We start from the raw sequence: 13516 nt of genomic DNA on the forward strand, positions 1-13516 counted from the left end.
TAAGAATCTCAGTGTTCTTTCTGTTGCTGGTACATTTGGCAATTGAACACTCTTGACCTGATTTCACTTCAATATGTGCTGTCAATAGACTTTGGGTTGTTTGTTAAAGGTGCAGTAAAACAACCATAAAACAGCAGAGTCGAAATACAAAGGCCTCTCTCCGCTAATGACGAGTCGGCATGAAATGTTTTGATCAGTTTAGTTTATTAATAATAATGATAATGGATGGGATTTATATAGCGCCTTTCTAATACTCAAGGCGCTTTACATCGCATTATTCATTCACTCCTCAGTCACACTCGGTGGTGGTAAGCTACTTCTGTAGCCACAGCTGCCCTGGGGCAGACTGACGGAAGCGTGGCTGCCAATCTGCGCCTATGGCCCCTCCGACCACCACCAATCACTCACACACATTCACACACAGGCAAAGGTGGGTGAAGTGTCTTGCCCAAGGACACAACGACAGTATGCATTCCAAGCGGGATTCGAACCGGCTACCTTCCGGTTGCCAGCCGAACACTTAGCCCATTGTGCCATCTGTCGTCCCAGTGTCACGTGCACAGTGAAAAGCTTTCGTTGCGAGCGATCCAGTCAGCGGAAAGGCAATACGTGACCACACGTTCCTCGTTTGCGTTTCAGATTTTCTCGCTGGGCTACTGCCCGACCGGAGAGTGGCTTGCCGTCGGCATGGAGAGCAGCAACGTGGAGGTGTTGCACGTCAACAAGCCAGACAAGTACCAGCTTCACCTGCACGAGAGCTGCGTGCTATCACTCAAATTTGCCTGCTGCGGTAAGAAATGTTCTTGTGGTTTTTTCTCTCTCTCTCCAAATGAAATTTTAATCAACTATTTACAAAAATGATACGTGCAGTACGAAATCACAAACAACCCCACCACCATAATACAAAATGAAGCAAATATTCTTAAACATTGAATATTAAATTTGTATTTCCCCAGTCTCATTGAGGATGTGTTTCACCCCCCCACGGTGCTGGAAATCCCCCAGGACGCCCGTGGACAGCATGTAGTCCCTTTCTATTAACACCCGGGCGCGGACGTTACCCCGGAAAAGGGGCAGGCAGCCGGCTCGGGCAGAGCCAAGGTTCTTGTGTTGCAGCCTTGTGCATTAATTAGATTGACGTTGAGCAGTCTGTTTTGTATATTGCTTATCCTCACTTGCCCTTGATCTGTGTGGTTTTGCTGTGTTATGTTAAGAGGTGCAGTGGACGTGTAGTCATGTTGAGGATAACTGATTGCCTTCCCTGAAGTGAACGCCTTCCTCTGGCAATGTGGTGGAGTAATGTCGACAAATACTTTTTTCTCCAGATTTATTTGATTAAAATTGAAAATTTATATTTCCCCGCTGTCGTCGTGGGATGTGAACTTGTATCTCAGGAGAACATATGTAGGAAGGAACTGCAGATGCTGGTTTATACCTAAGATAGCACTTTGCACTTTCCGTCTATCTCTGGAGAACATGTCTGGTTTAGTCGTCCAGTAACTCAGCCATTCTATTAACACAAACCTAGAACGATGGCTGACTGCGTGTTCCTTTCAATTAATCTAAAATGGCTCCCGCATTTTATTGTTTATGGTTTATTTTAAATTTAATTATTATCCAGTATGTGGGCATCACATCCACAGTCACAATTGATGGCCGATCTGATGGCACAATGTGGAAAGTACAACAAAATGGCCATTCAGCCCATCAAGTCTGTGTCAGCCATCGGACATCCGTTTACACTAATCCTGCATTAAACCCACATTATTTTCTTTGGATTGCCATCAACTCCACCCAGACCACTCACCTACACACTCGGGCCAATTAAACTTCCAGCCTGCACGGCTTTGGGGTGTGCGAGGAATCAGTTGAAACTCGGGCAGTCACAGGGAGAACATGCAAACTCCACTTGCAAACAGCTCCAGAGATCAGAGTTGAAAATGGGTCACTGAAGCCGAGAGATAATAGCTCTGCTACTTGCATGGCTCTACCACCCCGGGGCCACTTTGTCACGCACTGAATAGCTGTATTAGTTTTAGAGATACAGCATGGAAACGGGCCCTTCGGACCACCGAGTCCATGCCCACCAATGGCCACATATGCACTAGTTCTATCCTACACACAAGGGACAATTTACAGATGACAATTAGCCCACAGACCTGCACATCTTTGAGATGTGGGGAGAAACCGTAGCACCCGCAGAAAACCCACGCAGTTGCACGTAGAACCTGCAAACTCTGTACACACAGCACCCGTAGTCAGGATCAAACCCAGGTCTGTGGTGCTGGAAGCAGCAACTCCATTGCCGTGCTACATTCTTGGAAGTATTTCTATTGGTGTGGTGAATACTGTTCTTGGATTGAGATGAGAAGGGTTTGGACCCAGTGATAATTGAAGGATTTGCTACAAAGCATGGCTCAGCCGGCAGAGCTGCTGCTTCATAACAGCCGAGAATTGTGTTCAATCCTGACCTCGGATGCTCTGTGTGTGTTGTTGCCATGTTCTCCATGTGACCGTGCGGGTTTCCTCCAGCTGCTCCGATTTCCTTCCACATCCCAAAGTCTCTGTATGGTTTCTGTAAATTGCCCCTGGTGTGTAGGTAGGGAGTGGATGAGAAAGTGGGATGAAATAATAATAATGGGATTTATATAGCGCCTTTCTAATACTCAAGGCGCTTTACATCACATTATTCATTCACTCCTCAGTCACACTCGGTGGTGGTAAGCTACTTCTGTAGCCACAGCTGCCCTGGGGCAGACTGACGGAAGCACGGCTGCCAATCTCCGACCACCACCAATCACTCACACACATTCACACACAGGCAAAGGTGGGTGAAGTGTCTTGCCCAAGGACACAACGACAGTATGCACTCCAAGCGGGATTCGAACCGGCTACCTTCCGGTTGTCAGCCGAACACTTAGCCCATTGTGCCATCTGTCGTCCCCAATTGCGCCATCTGTCGTCCCCAGAATAGAACTGGTGTAAACAGGTGATCAGTGGGCGGTGTAGACTCGGTGGGCCAAAGGGCCTGTTTCCACTCTGTATCTTTCAATAATTCAATCGATCAATTAATTATTCCAAAGTCCAGATGATAGGTGACTTATGGGTAAACGAGTCAAGATACGAGTCATTCTGAGCCGTTGACTATGAGACATAGACCAATACAGGCCCTTCGGCCTGCAATGTTTGTGCCGCACATGATGCCAAGTTAAACTGGCCTGATCCACATTCCTCTTTTCCCAACACTCCCATGTGCCTGCCTATCCAATAACCTCTTAAACACCACTATCGTATCTGCTTCCACCACCCTTGACAATGCTTTCCAGGCCCCAAACATTCTCTGTGTGAAAAAAAACCAGAAGAGTTCAAATCCCACTGTGGTAACAGGGAAATTAAATGCAAGTAATGAAATAAAATCTAGAATTACAAGAAAAGGCTGGAAACCATTAAAATACTGGTTCATCATAAAATGCCATGTGGTTCCTCAACGTCATTCAGGACAGGAAGTGTGCTGTCCATACCCAGTCTGGTCTCTCTCAGTGACTCCAAAACACCAGTGCTGTTAGTAGCAATGTTACAAAATTTTGAGATTTTAAAAATCAAGTCTGTAATTTATCCCATCAGATAAAGCATAAAAATAAGTTTAATTTGACACCTAATTCACTTTCATATCTCAAGTATTTAAAAAGTTATGGCCATTTTCATACTCGGAAATGAGCATCTTGTTCCCTATTGATTTTCTATGGACATAACAAAAAAGTTGTGATCGTGAACAGTCAAAAGCCCATAACTTTCTTAAAAATTAAGAGAACTGAATGAAATTTTCAGTTATCATAGATTGAAGCATTCTGAAACAAATATAAAATAATCTTACTTGGATGACCTGAAATTAAAGCATATAATTAGTTAGTTACCTAATTGTAGCTAATTTCAGACTTCAATTACTAGATCTAAACATCTATCCATTTCTTAATAAATGATTAACATTTTTAAATAGCCTAAATGTCCAAATAATATTCACAACTAATTCACAATAAAACATGATTTTTAAATCTCATTTACATTAATTTATAGGCCAAATGGAAGGAATTCAGTGTTCAATTGCTGTAAATAAATGCCCATTTAAATCAGCTTTCCAGTGGGTCCCTGTGGAACGCGCTGGTTTAGAACGTTCACATTGCGGTAGATTTGTGCCCTCAAATGCCCAGAAAAATACTGCGCGATATAATGGGCCCAAAATGAGCTACTCGCAATATTAAACTTTGTATAACGGGATCTTTAGAAGCCCTTTTTAATGTAAAAATATACAACCTTCCTTCAGTTGTCTGCTTTATGAGACCCTGCGGTTGCTGGCGGTCGCGGGTTTAGAGATTGATTTTTAAACTACTATAACTATTATTCAAGGCCTTTAAACCTAATAATAGCTTTTGCGACGGGGTCTTCCAGCGATTTTTCGTTAATAATTAACTAGGCTGAACATCTTCGATTTGAACAGCCTAGAGAAAATCGCGTTTTAAACCCGCCCCCTCTAAACGGCGCCAAAATCGCGCACACCCGTAGCGGCAGATTTTCAAAGACGCTTCAGGTAGGCTTTGCAACATACCTACTGTTAGATGCTCATCCCATTTGCTATTGAACGGAGGGACGCAGGTGCTGAATTTTGCTCATCCCGAAATGGTATTGAAGTGAGGGGCAGTATATGTTGAATTTTTAACCTGTGATTGAGTATAAAGTATAAAAAAGTCATGGAGACACAAGGAACTGCAGATGCTGGTGTACAAAAAAAGGCACACAGTGCTGGAGTAACTCAGTGACCCAGCATCAATGGAGAACATGGGTAGGTAACGTTTTGGGTCGGGACTCTTCTTCAGACTCCAGAGTCAAAGTCATTTTGCCTTTGTCCTCCGAGGTGCTAGGCATTACAGGGTTGGGAGATGCACTTGAAATAGCAGAAAGTACTGGAAACACACAGCGGGTCAGGCAGCATCTATTGAAGGAAAAGCAGAGTTGTCACTTTGGTTCAGTCCCATCAGCCTCCATGAATGTTCGCTGAGTATTTCCAACATTTTATTTCCCAGTATTTGCAGTGTTTTGAATATCAGCTGCCATGGAAACCTTGGCCTACTCCAGGCAAAGTCATGGGTTCGCTGGTCAATGCGGGCCCGGTGGGCCGAAAGGGCCTGTTTCCGCGCTGTATCTCTAAACTAAACTAAGAAGGTTGCTAGGATGTTGCCAGAGGTCAAGGGAATGCTATAGGTAAAGGTTAAGCAGTAACTTTATTCCTTGGAGTGCAGGAAGTTGATCTTATGGAGATGTATAAAATCATGAGAGGCACAATCATTTTCCCTGGGTAGGGAAATCAGGAACTAGAGGGCATAGGATTAAGGTGAGAGGGGAAGATTTAATGGGAGCCTGAGGGACAACTTTTTCACACAGTTGTGGATGGATTGAACTAGCTGTCAGAGGGATAATTGAAGCAGGTACAATAACATTTAAAAGATGCTTGGAGAGGTACTTGGATAGGAAAGGTTTAGAGGAATATGGGCCACATGGGCAAAGGGGAATAGCTTACATGGGCACCTTGGTCGGCATGGATGAGTTGGACCTAAAGGCATTTTTCCATGCTGTATGAGTCTGTGGCAGGGAGTGGACCATTGGGATAACAAGCTTGTCCTGCTTTTTATAAATAAGACATACATGATTAATCTTCCTCATTGTCATGTATTGCAGCAGTACTGAAGTAGCTTTGCAACTGGTATGGTTGGTTCTGCAGTGTGGCCTTCGGTGCTAGAGCTAGGATGTTATTTGGTCACATAGCCTTTGGCTTGTCCCTTTACTTATTATTACATGGAGTGTATCATGGCTGCAGACCAGTCTCTGTCACGGTGGGATCTCAGGAGGAAGCAGAGATTGATAAACCGCCTCCAGAGGAATATGGTTGTGAAGGCTTCAACCTTGTCTGTGGCCCTGGCATGCTGGGCCCTGTATTAGTTGGGCTGGAGCCGCCTGCTCTTGTTAGTTGTTTAATGTTCCGTCACTATTCACAGCAGAGCTTTAATCTGATCCATGTTCACACAATGCCAAATTCTTGGCGTTTCAATTCACTGGCGATGTGTCCAAACAGGATTTCTTGTAGTTTTCAAGCCAACGGTATAAACAGTGCATTCTCCAATTGTCGGGAACTACAAACCCTGTCCTCATCCTTTCTTCCCCCTAAACCCCCTCCTTTATCCCCTCTCCCCACCTGGAGTCACGTGCCTATTTCTCCCATCCCCCCTTCCACATACATTCCTTCCTCTAGCTTCACAATTTGCAACTCTTCAACCCCTTTGCTTCATACCGTCTGTGTTATGTTCATCTCTGGCTTCTGTCCACCATCTGCCTATTTATCCCTCCCCTCCTCCCCCATCACAACCTATTACCTGCCAGGGTTCGGCCTGCCCCCTTCCTCTCTTCAGCTATTTTTCTACGCCCCCTACAATCAGTCTGAAGAAGGGTCCTGACCGGAAACGTCACCTGTCCATGTTTTCCAGCGACGCTGCCTGACCAGCTGAGTTAAGGGCCTGTCCCACTTTCACGACCTAATTCACAACCTTTTTTACTCGTGGACATTTTTCATCATGTTGAAAAAACGGCCCTACCTACTTGATGCCACGAGTACATACGACCAGCACGACCTCGTGACGGCCATGCTGCGAGTATGAGTCAAGGGCAAACTCGGCAAAGGTCATGAAAGTGGGACAGGCCCCTTAACTTTGCACTTTGTGTCTTTCTTTGTAAACCAGCATCTGCAGTTCCTTGCATCCCGGATTCATGTGACCCTCAGTAAACTGTTGTCCCTTTATCGACATAATCTTCCCTACTCTCATTTTCCACTCTTCCTCTGTGTGTTTAAGAGGAAATTTCAAAATGCGAGGTACCTCTCTTGAACATCTTTACTGACGGTAAGAATCCATCACCATGGCAGGCTGCCAGCAGGAAAGCTTCTGTGGTCAGAGGGGAGTTTTTTATTAGGTTCAGCAGAAATTTGGTCCTCACACAAATAGACAGCTTTAATGAAGTATTTATTCCAGATGTCCGGTAAGTGACGGCCTCACGTACATCCCATACTTTGCCCCAGATACTATTTTCAAATCCCGCTGCAACCCTGGAATGTGTTTCTCCGTACTGACCTGATGCTCCGTCTTCACTAGTATCCAGAGGAAACCAAACTGGCGTCAACAGTGGCGCAGCGGTAGAGTTGTTGCCTCACAGTGTCAGAGTCACAGGTTCAATCCTGACCTCGACTGCTGTCTGCACAGAGTTTGTACGTTATCCCTGTGACCGCGTGGGTTTTCTCCGGGTGCTCCCGTTTCCTCCCACACACCGAATGTCTGCAGGTTTTAATATTAATTGGCTTCTGTAAATTGTCCCGTGTGTAGGATAGTACTAGTGTATAGGTGATCGCTGGTCAGCATTGACTCGGTGGTCCAAATGGTCTGTTTCCATGCTGTATCTCTAAGCTAAACTCATAGCAGTGCTGGTTCTGTAACCTTTTCCCCACAGGAAATAACAGTCTGCAGTGAAACCTGATAACCCTCATCGACTTGGTGTAAGATCTGTTTTCTTGAGACAGGTTTCCTTTCTCCAGCATGATAAAATGGGAGGTCAGAGCAGGTCTAAACCATCCAACCCTTCATGCAGCTAAAAAATAACTGATCGCAATTGCCTGTCATTGGGTCTTCTTGGCACAATGGTGACTCTACAGGTCTCACTTTGCTGAACAAGTCCTGGGAACCAGACTGTTAGAACATAGAACAGTGCAAGACAATAAAAGGCCCTTCAGCCCACAATGTTTCTGCCAGACAGGATGCCAAGACCATCACTTATCTACCTGCACATAACCCAGATCCCTCCATATCCGTAGTCTGAAATGATACTAACTACAAATGCCACCCTCGGCAGGGTGTTCCAGGCACTCGCCACCCTCTGTGTAAAAAAACTTGCCCCACACATCTCCTTTAAATTCCACACCTCTCTCAAATCTATGCCCCATTTCTGTAGCCAATCAATATCCCGCTGTATACCTTGACAGCTTTCCTCACTGTTAGGGTCCCATTTACTTGTAAACTTAAAAGGGCGTCATGGTGGTGCAGCGGTAGAGTTGCTGCCATTACTGCACTTGCAGGGCCAGAGATCTGGGTTCGATCCTGGCTACGGGTGCAGTCTGTACTAAGTTTGTACATTCTCCCCCTGATCTGCATGAGTTTTCCCCCGAGATCTTCGGTTTCCTCCCACATTCCAAAGACGTACAGGTTTGTAGGTTAATTGCCTTGGTATAATTGTTGTGACAATAATGTGAAAAATGTGTCGAGTGTAGGATCGTGTTAGTGTGCGGGGATCGCTGGTCAGTGCAGATTCTGTGGGCCAAACGCAATAAATTACTCAGAGACAGGTTTGGTTTGATTAGGTGAAGGAGAGAAGAGACAAAGTGCTGGAGTAACTGGGCGGGTCAGGCAGCATCTCTGGAGAATATGGACAAGTGATGTTTGGGTTGGGATCCTTCAAAGTACTTATGTTGCTTCGGTGACCAAACCATTGTTCTAGCTTCCAGATCAATTTAGTATGGAGGAAAAACTGTCAAAAATAATATCATGGTTTCAGTTATGTTTTCTTTTGTTTTTCAGGTAAATGGTTTGTGAGTACTGGCAAGGACAACCTGCTGAATGCATGGAGGACTCCCTATGGAGCCAGTATATTCCAGGTATTGATTGACTCTTACTCACATCTATATAAGGACAGAGCACATACATACACTTACACTTGCCTGTGTGTGAGTATGTATGTACAAATGTGTATGTGTACATGCACACACATTCATACAAACACACATATGTCTGTGCATTAATATATATATATATATCTGTATGTAAGTGTAAACATATGTGTGTCAGTGTATGCATACACTATGTCTACATGCAGGTGCATGTATCTATATATTTGTGTAGATAGGAAGCTATGTATATGTGCATATAGGTATGTCTAAGAGGATGCATATGTATGCGCGTGTAGGCATGTGAGGGCATGAATGTGTATGTATGCGTGCGTTTACGTATGGGTGGATATATATCTGTAGGTATGTCAGTATGTGTTTGTGTATATGTGAATGTGTACATTGGTATATGTGTGTTTATGTATACATGCTCATAGTTACACACATGATTAGATGTGTATGTGTGTATATATATGCATGCACGTAGGTGTTTGTGTGTTTATGCATATGTCGGTATGTGCATACATGCATGGCTTTACACACTCGTGTGGTCTGGTTGTGCAGCTAGTAGAGGTGTTTGTCTCACTGTACCGGCTTCTAACACGTCTCTGTGTGAGGAGTTTGCGTATTCTACCTGTGTCCACTGGATTTCCTCCAAGAGCTGCAGATTCCTCCCCAACATGTATTGGGGTCATTGGCCATGGTAAATGTCCCCAAATATTCCATCACCAACTAGACAGCATTCCTGACCTACCATCTACCCCATTGGAGACCTTCGGACTATCTTTAATCAGACTTTACTCGGCTTTATTTGGCTCTAAACGTTATTCCCTTTAGTGCAAGATAGTCCAAAAGTCTCCAATCATGTAAAGTCTTCATGTTGACTGGATGGCATGCAACACAAAAGCTTTTCACGGTGCCAATAATAACAGTAAACTGAATAAAACAGTCTCTTCACACATGCAGCCAAGTTCCTCTAGCACTGTTTTTTTTACTCAAGCTTCCAGCTGCTGCAGATTCTTGTATCTGCAAAAGATGTGAATATGCTTAGGATGTTTTTCCTCAACTCAGTAACTGAGACCATATTCTGTGTGTTTTGCTTTTCCCACAAGTCGAAGGAGTCATCTTCCGTGCTGAGCTGCGACATTTCAGTGGACGACAAGTACATTGTTACTGGCTCGGGAGACAAGAAGGCGACGGTCTACGAGGTGATTTACTGAACGGCCACCTTTACAAAGCAAGAAACCTAAAGGGACACTGAGCTGTTAGTGGACATTGGATTTAATGAGGGACAGGTCATCGACAGCTACTGCCAAAGCAGACTGCATTTGTACTGTTAAAAGCTGCAATATACTATAGAGTGAAATCTTCGGATAGTTAGGCAACATTAGTAAAACTGTCATTGGGGAAAGTGTACATATTTCTGAACAGAATTTGCAATAGGCGTTGCAGCCACAGATGATCATTCATTAATGAAGTCCTTCATACTGTCTTTACCTTTGGAAAGCGGGACTCCTCTTGTATTTAATTGTCCAACAATGTCTTGGGGACAAATGCACTGTGCAGAACTACTTTATGATTTAAACAGTAGTGTCTACATGAAGTTTAGAATGCTATTGTCTAAGACCCATCTCTAACCCTACTCTTCATGTCCTGTCTAATTAGTGTCACTAACTCTTACGCAAGGCACTACTTCTACAGTTCTTTACCACAGGAGATAGAAGTTTCTGGTGAACTTTTAGCTCATCCTGTGATCACATTTGTAAAGCAGTCACCGTTCAGGATGGAACTTGAGGCAGACTGTGCTGCTTCGAGTTCAACAATTCACTGGCAGTGGAAGCAGTCAAAGGCAATTGGAAAGGCACCAGATGGAAAATGATTTGGGGTAAGCGCAGGTGGCTGAGACTCCCGAGACGACTTGAATGGTTAATGGTGTTAGTGCCCTCCTTAAGTGCGAAGGCAATTAATTCTACACTTACAGCTTCAACCATTGATGTAATTATTCACCTGGTCCCTTGTTCCCCACTGAAAGGAAGGATGCCTTTCATTACCAACTTCTTAACCAGCATTGTCAAATGCTAAGGGTCATGCCACAAGCCCGGCAGGCTAACGCAGCTGCCTGACCTCAGCTGCTGTCTGTGTGGAGTTTTCACGTTCTCCACGTGGGTTTCCCTCCCGCATCCCAAAGACTATTGGGTTTGTAGGTTGATTGGTCTCTCTAAATTGCCCCTGGTGTGTGAGGAGTGGGATAGCATAGAACTGCTGTGAGGGGGTGATCGATGGGTCATTGGGTCAGTTTCCACGCTGCATCTTGCAACCCCCCCCCAAACTAATTTTCAAACCATCTCCTCACGGAAAGTAGGAACGTTGGTGAATGCAAGTCGTTTTACGATGCTGGGTCTTGTTCCTTGTGAGCAAATACAAGAGCATTGGTGCAGCAGCATCAATGCACCGACCGGCAACAAAAGGCCCCATAACACATGCATACACACTTGTATCGAGCTGGCAGAGGAAAGGATCGGTGAGTACTGATTCAGAGATTAGCGAAAGGTGAATGGAGAGACTGAACATGTGATGTACTATACTATATTGCAGCTTCTATAAAAAATACATGCACCCAAATGTGCATTTCTAGAACAAGCTTTTCTTTTGTACAGGCCTCTGTAAGTGACTGACTGTAGAACCATGCTGTATAGTAAATAAACTAGCCAATTAAACACGTACGTCTCTGCACAATAATGGATCTATGAGCGTCCGACGACTGAACGGGAAAAGCCAGAACTACGGGTGAAAAATATTAATGTTGCTGATTTAAGAAACATATAAACAGGTGCATGGATAAGTGGTTTAGAGGGATATGAGTCAAATGTAGGCAGGTGGGACGAGCGGGCAAGTTGGGCCGAAGGGCCCGTTTCAACGCTGTAAGACTCTATGCCGCTAAACCAAGGGTTCCCAACCTGGGGTAAATTTGTTGATTCTGGATTTGTACATATTTTTTCTCATTGACTGACTGTGTTTGGTCCTGGTATACGTTCATCATTAGTTGTTCATAAATAAGTGAAATAACATTGTTATGTGCTATTAAAGTTACCAGGGGTAAACGGGATGGAAAAAGGTTGGGAACCCCTGCACTAAACAGATTAAATTTGTCGTAGCACCTATAGAAGTTGAGACAATCAACCAGTCAGTTCAGAAATGGGCCACTTTCTGGATATTACTGAACCGTGCAGTTGGTTAAATTGATGTCCGCTCTACAATAACACTCAAGTCAATTTGAGTAGGAAGGAACTGCAGATGCTGGTTTACACCAAAGATAGATACAGAGTGCTGGAGTACCTCAGCGTGACAGGCAGCATCTCTGGATAGAAGGAATGGGCGACGTTTCGGGTCTCGATCCGAAATGTCACCCATGCTGCCTGTCTCGCTGTGGCACTCCACCATTTTGTGTCTTGTCCACTGGGATCAATGTGGGCTGAAGGGCCTGCTTCTACACTATATCTCCAAACTAAACAGTGGGGGCCTCGAAATTGAAGTCATGTTCGGTGTCTCAGATTTCGATGGGAAGGGACTGCAAGATGGAATCAAGTTATTTGATGGGTTCTGTGGGGCAGGAGCAGGCAGGAACAATCGGTCTGCCAGGGCAGTTCTAGTATCAAGAAAGGAATCTCCATCACCTGCACCAAACAGAAGTGTACCGACTGCAACCTTCAAATACAATACAGCTACTTTTAAAGAAAAAAGACTCGGAAACCTTCTCTTCCATCCCACCCCTTTGGACAAAGTAGTTGCTGCTGTACAGAGAAAACTAGAAATTCAGTGTTGAAGAGAAGCACTAAACATACAATATAACCAGCTAAGCTGACTACACTGGCAGTGTTGCGAATGGATTGCTTAAGAATGAACAAGATTTTGCAATTAAAGTTTAGAGATACAGCGTGGAAACAAGCCCTTTGGCCCACTATGTCCGTACCTGACCAGCGATCCCCGCACATTTAACACTGCCCTATACACACTAGGGATAATTTTACATTTACACCAAGCCAATTAACCTACAAACCTGTACGTCTTTGGAGTGCGGGAGGAAACCGAAGATCTCGGAGAAAACCCACGCGGTTCACGTGGAGAACGTACGGACCAGCACCCGTGGCCATGATCGCAAGAGATGATGCTGATACACGTTCATAATTGCTAGTAAATGAATGAAGAACATTCCTCTTCCTTACTGGCATTACATTGAGATTCTTATAGTTTAAATGTGGCCAGTGTTGAGTGAGTAGGTTTATCTGTCACAGCACCATATAATCAATGAACTACTTTTTCCACCATGTGGGTGATTTTTAATCCAGCGAGACACAAACTAAGAGATAAATCAAAGGTTAACCTACTTTCATGCCCCCAGTTGAGGGCTCACTTGCATGAACTGTTGCTCTTCAAATAGTGCCATGGGATCATTGTGTCCTACTTAAAAGAACTCCTGTGTTCCTATCAGGATGTGCCTTTGTGCCCCAATAAAGTAGCTTTGAAGTGCCAATCTGTGTTGTAATGAAGGAAACACCCAGTCAACTTGTTCAAAGAGGGATAATCCTTCCTTCTCCCCCAGAACCAACCCCCTCCCCCCCCGACTCTTTATGGAAACTTAGTCTGCAATCGTTTCCTTTCAACCAAGAGAGGAAAGGGCCTCAGTTCCATGTAGGAAGGAACTTCTGGTTTAAACCAAAGATAGACACAAAAAGCTGGAGGAACAGGCAGCATCTCTGGAGACAA

General features: G+C 44.4%; 1 protein-coding gene across 8 annotated transcripts in view; it reads left to right on the plus strand.

The window, feature by feature from the left end:
- LOC116989284 (transducin-like enhancer protein 4) overlaps positions 1 to 11475 on the plus strand; it is a 222479-nt gene extending 211004 nt beyond the window's left edge. For all 8 annotated transcript variants that reach the window (XM_033046498.1, XM_033046501.1, XM_033046499.1 and 5 more), the window contains 3 exons: positions 640 to 790; positions 8667 to 8743; positions 9865 to 11475. In XM_033046498.1, coding sequence (XP_032902389.1) covers positions 640 to 790; positions 8667 to 8743; positions 9865 to 9972 — 336 coding nt within the window. In that variant the 3' untranslated portion in view covers positions 9973 to 11475. The remainder of the gene's footprint in view (positions 1 to 639; positions 791 to 8666; positions 8744 to 9864) is intronic.
- The last annotated feature ends 2041 nt before the right edge of the window (positions 11476 to 13516 follow it).

This window comes from Amblyraja radiata, chromosome 29 (assembly GCF_010909765.2).
Source record: "Amblyraja radiata isolate CabotCenter1 chromosome 29, sAmbRad1.1.pri, whole genome shotgun sequence".
NCBI lineage: Eukaryota > Metazoa > Chordata > Chondrichthyes > Rajiformes > Rajidae > Amblyraja > Amblyraja radiata.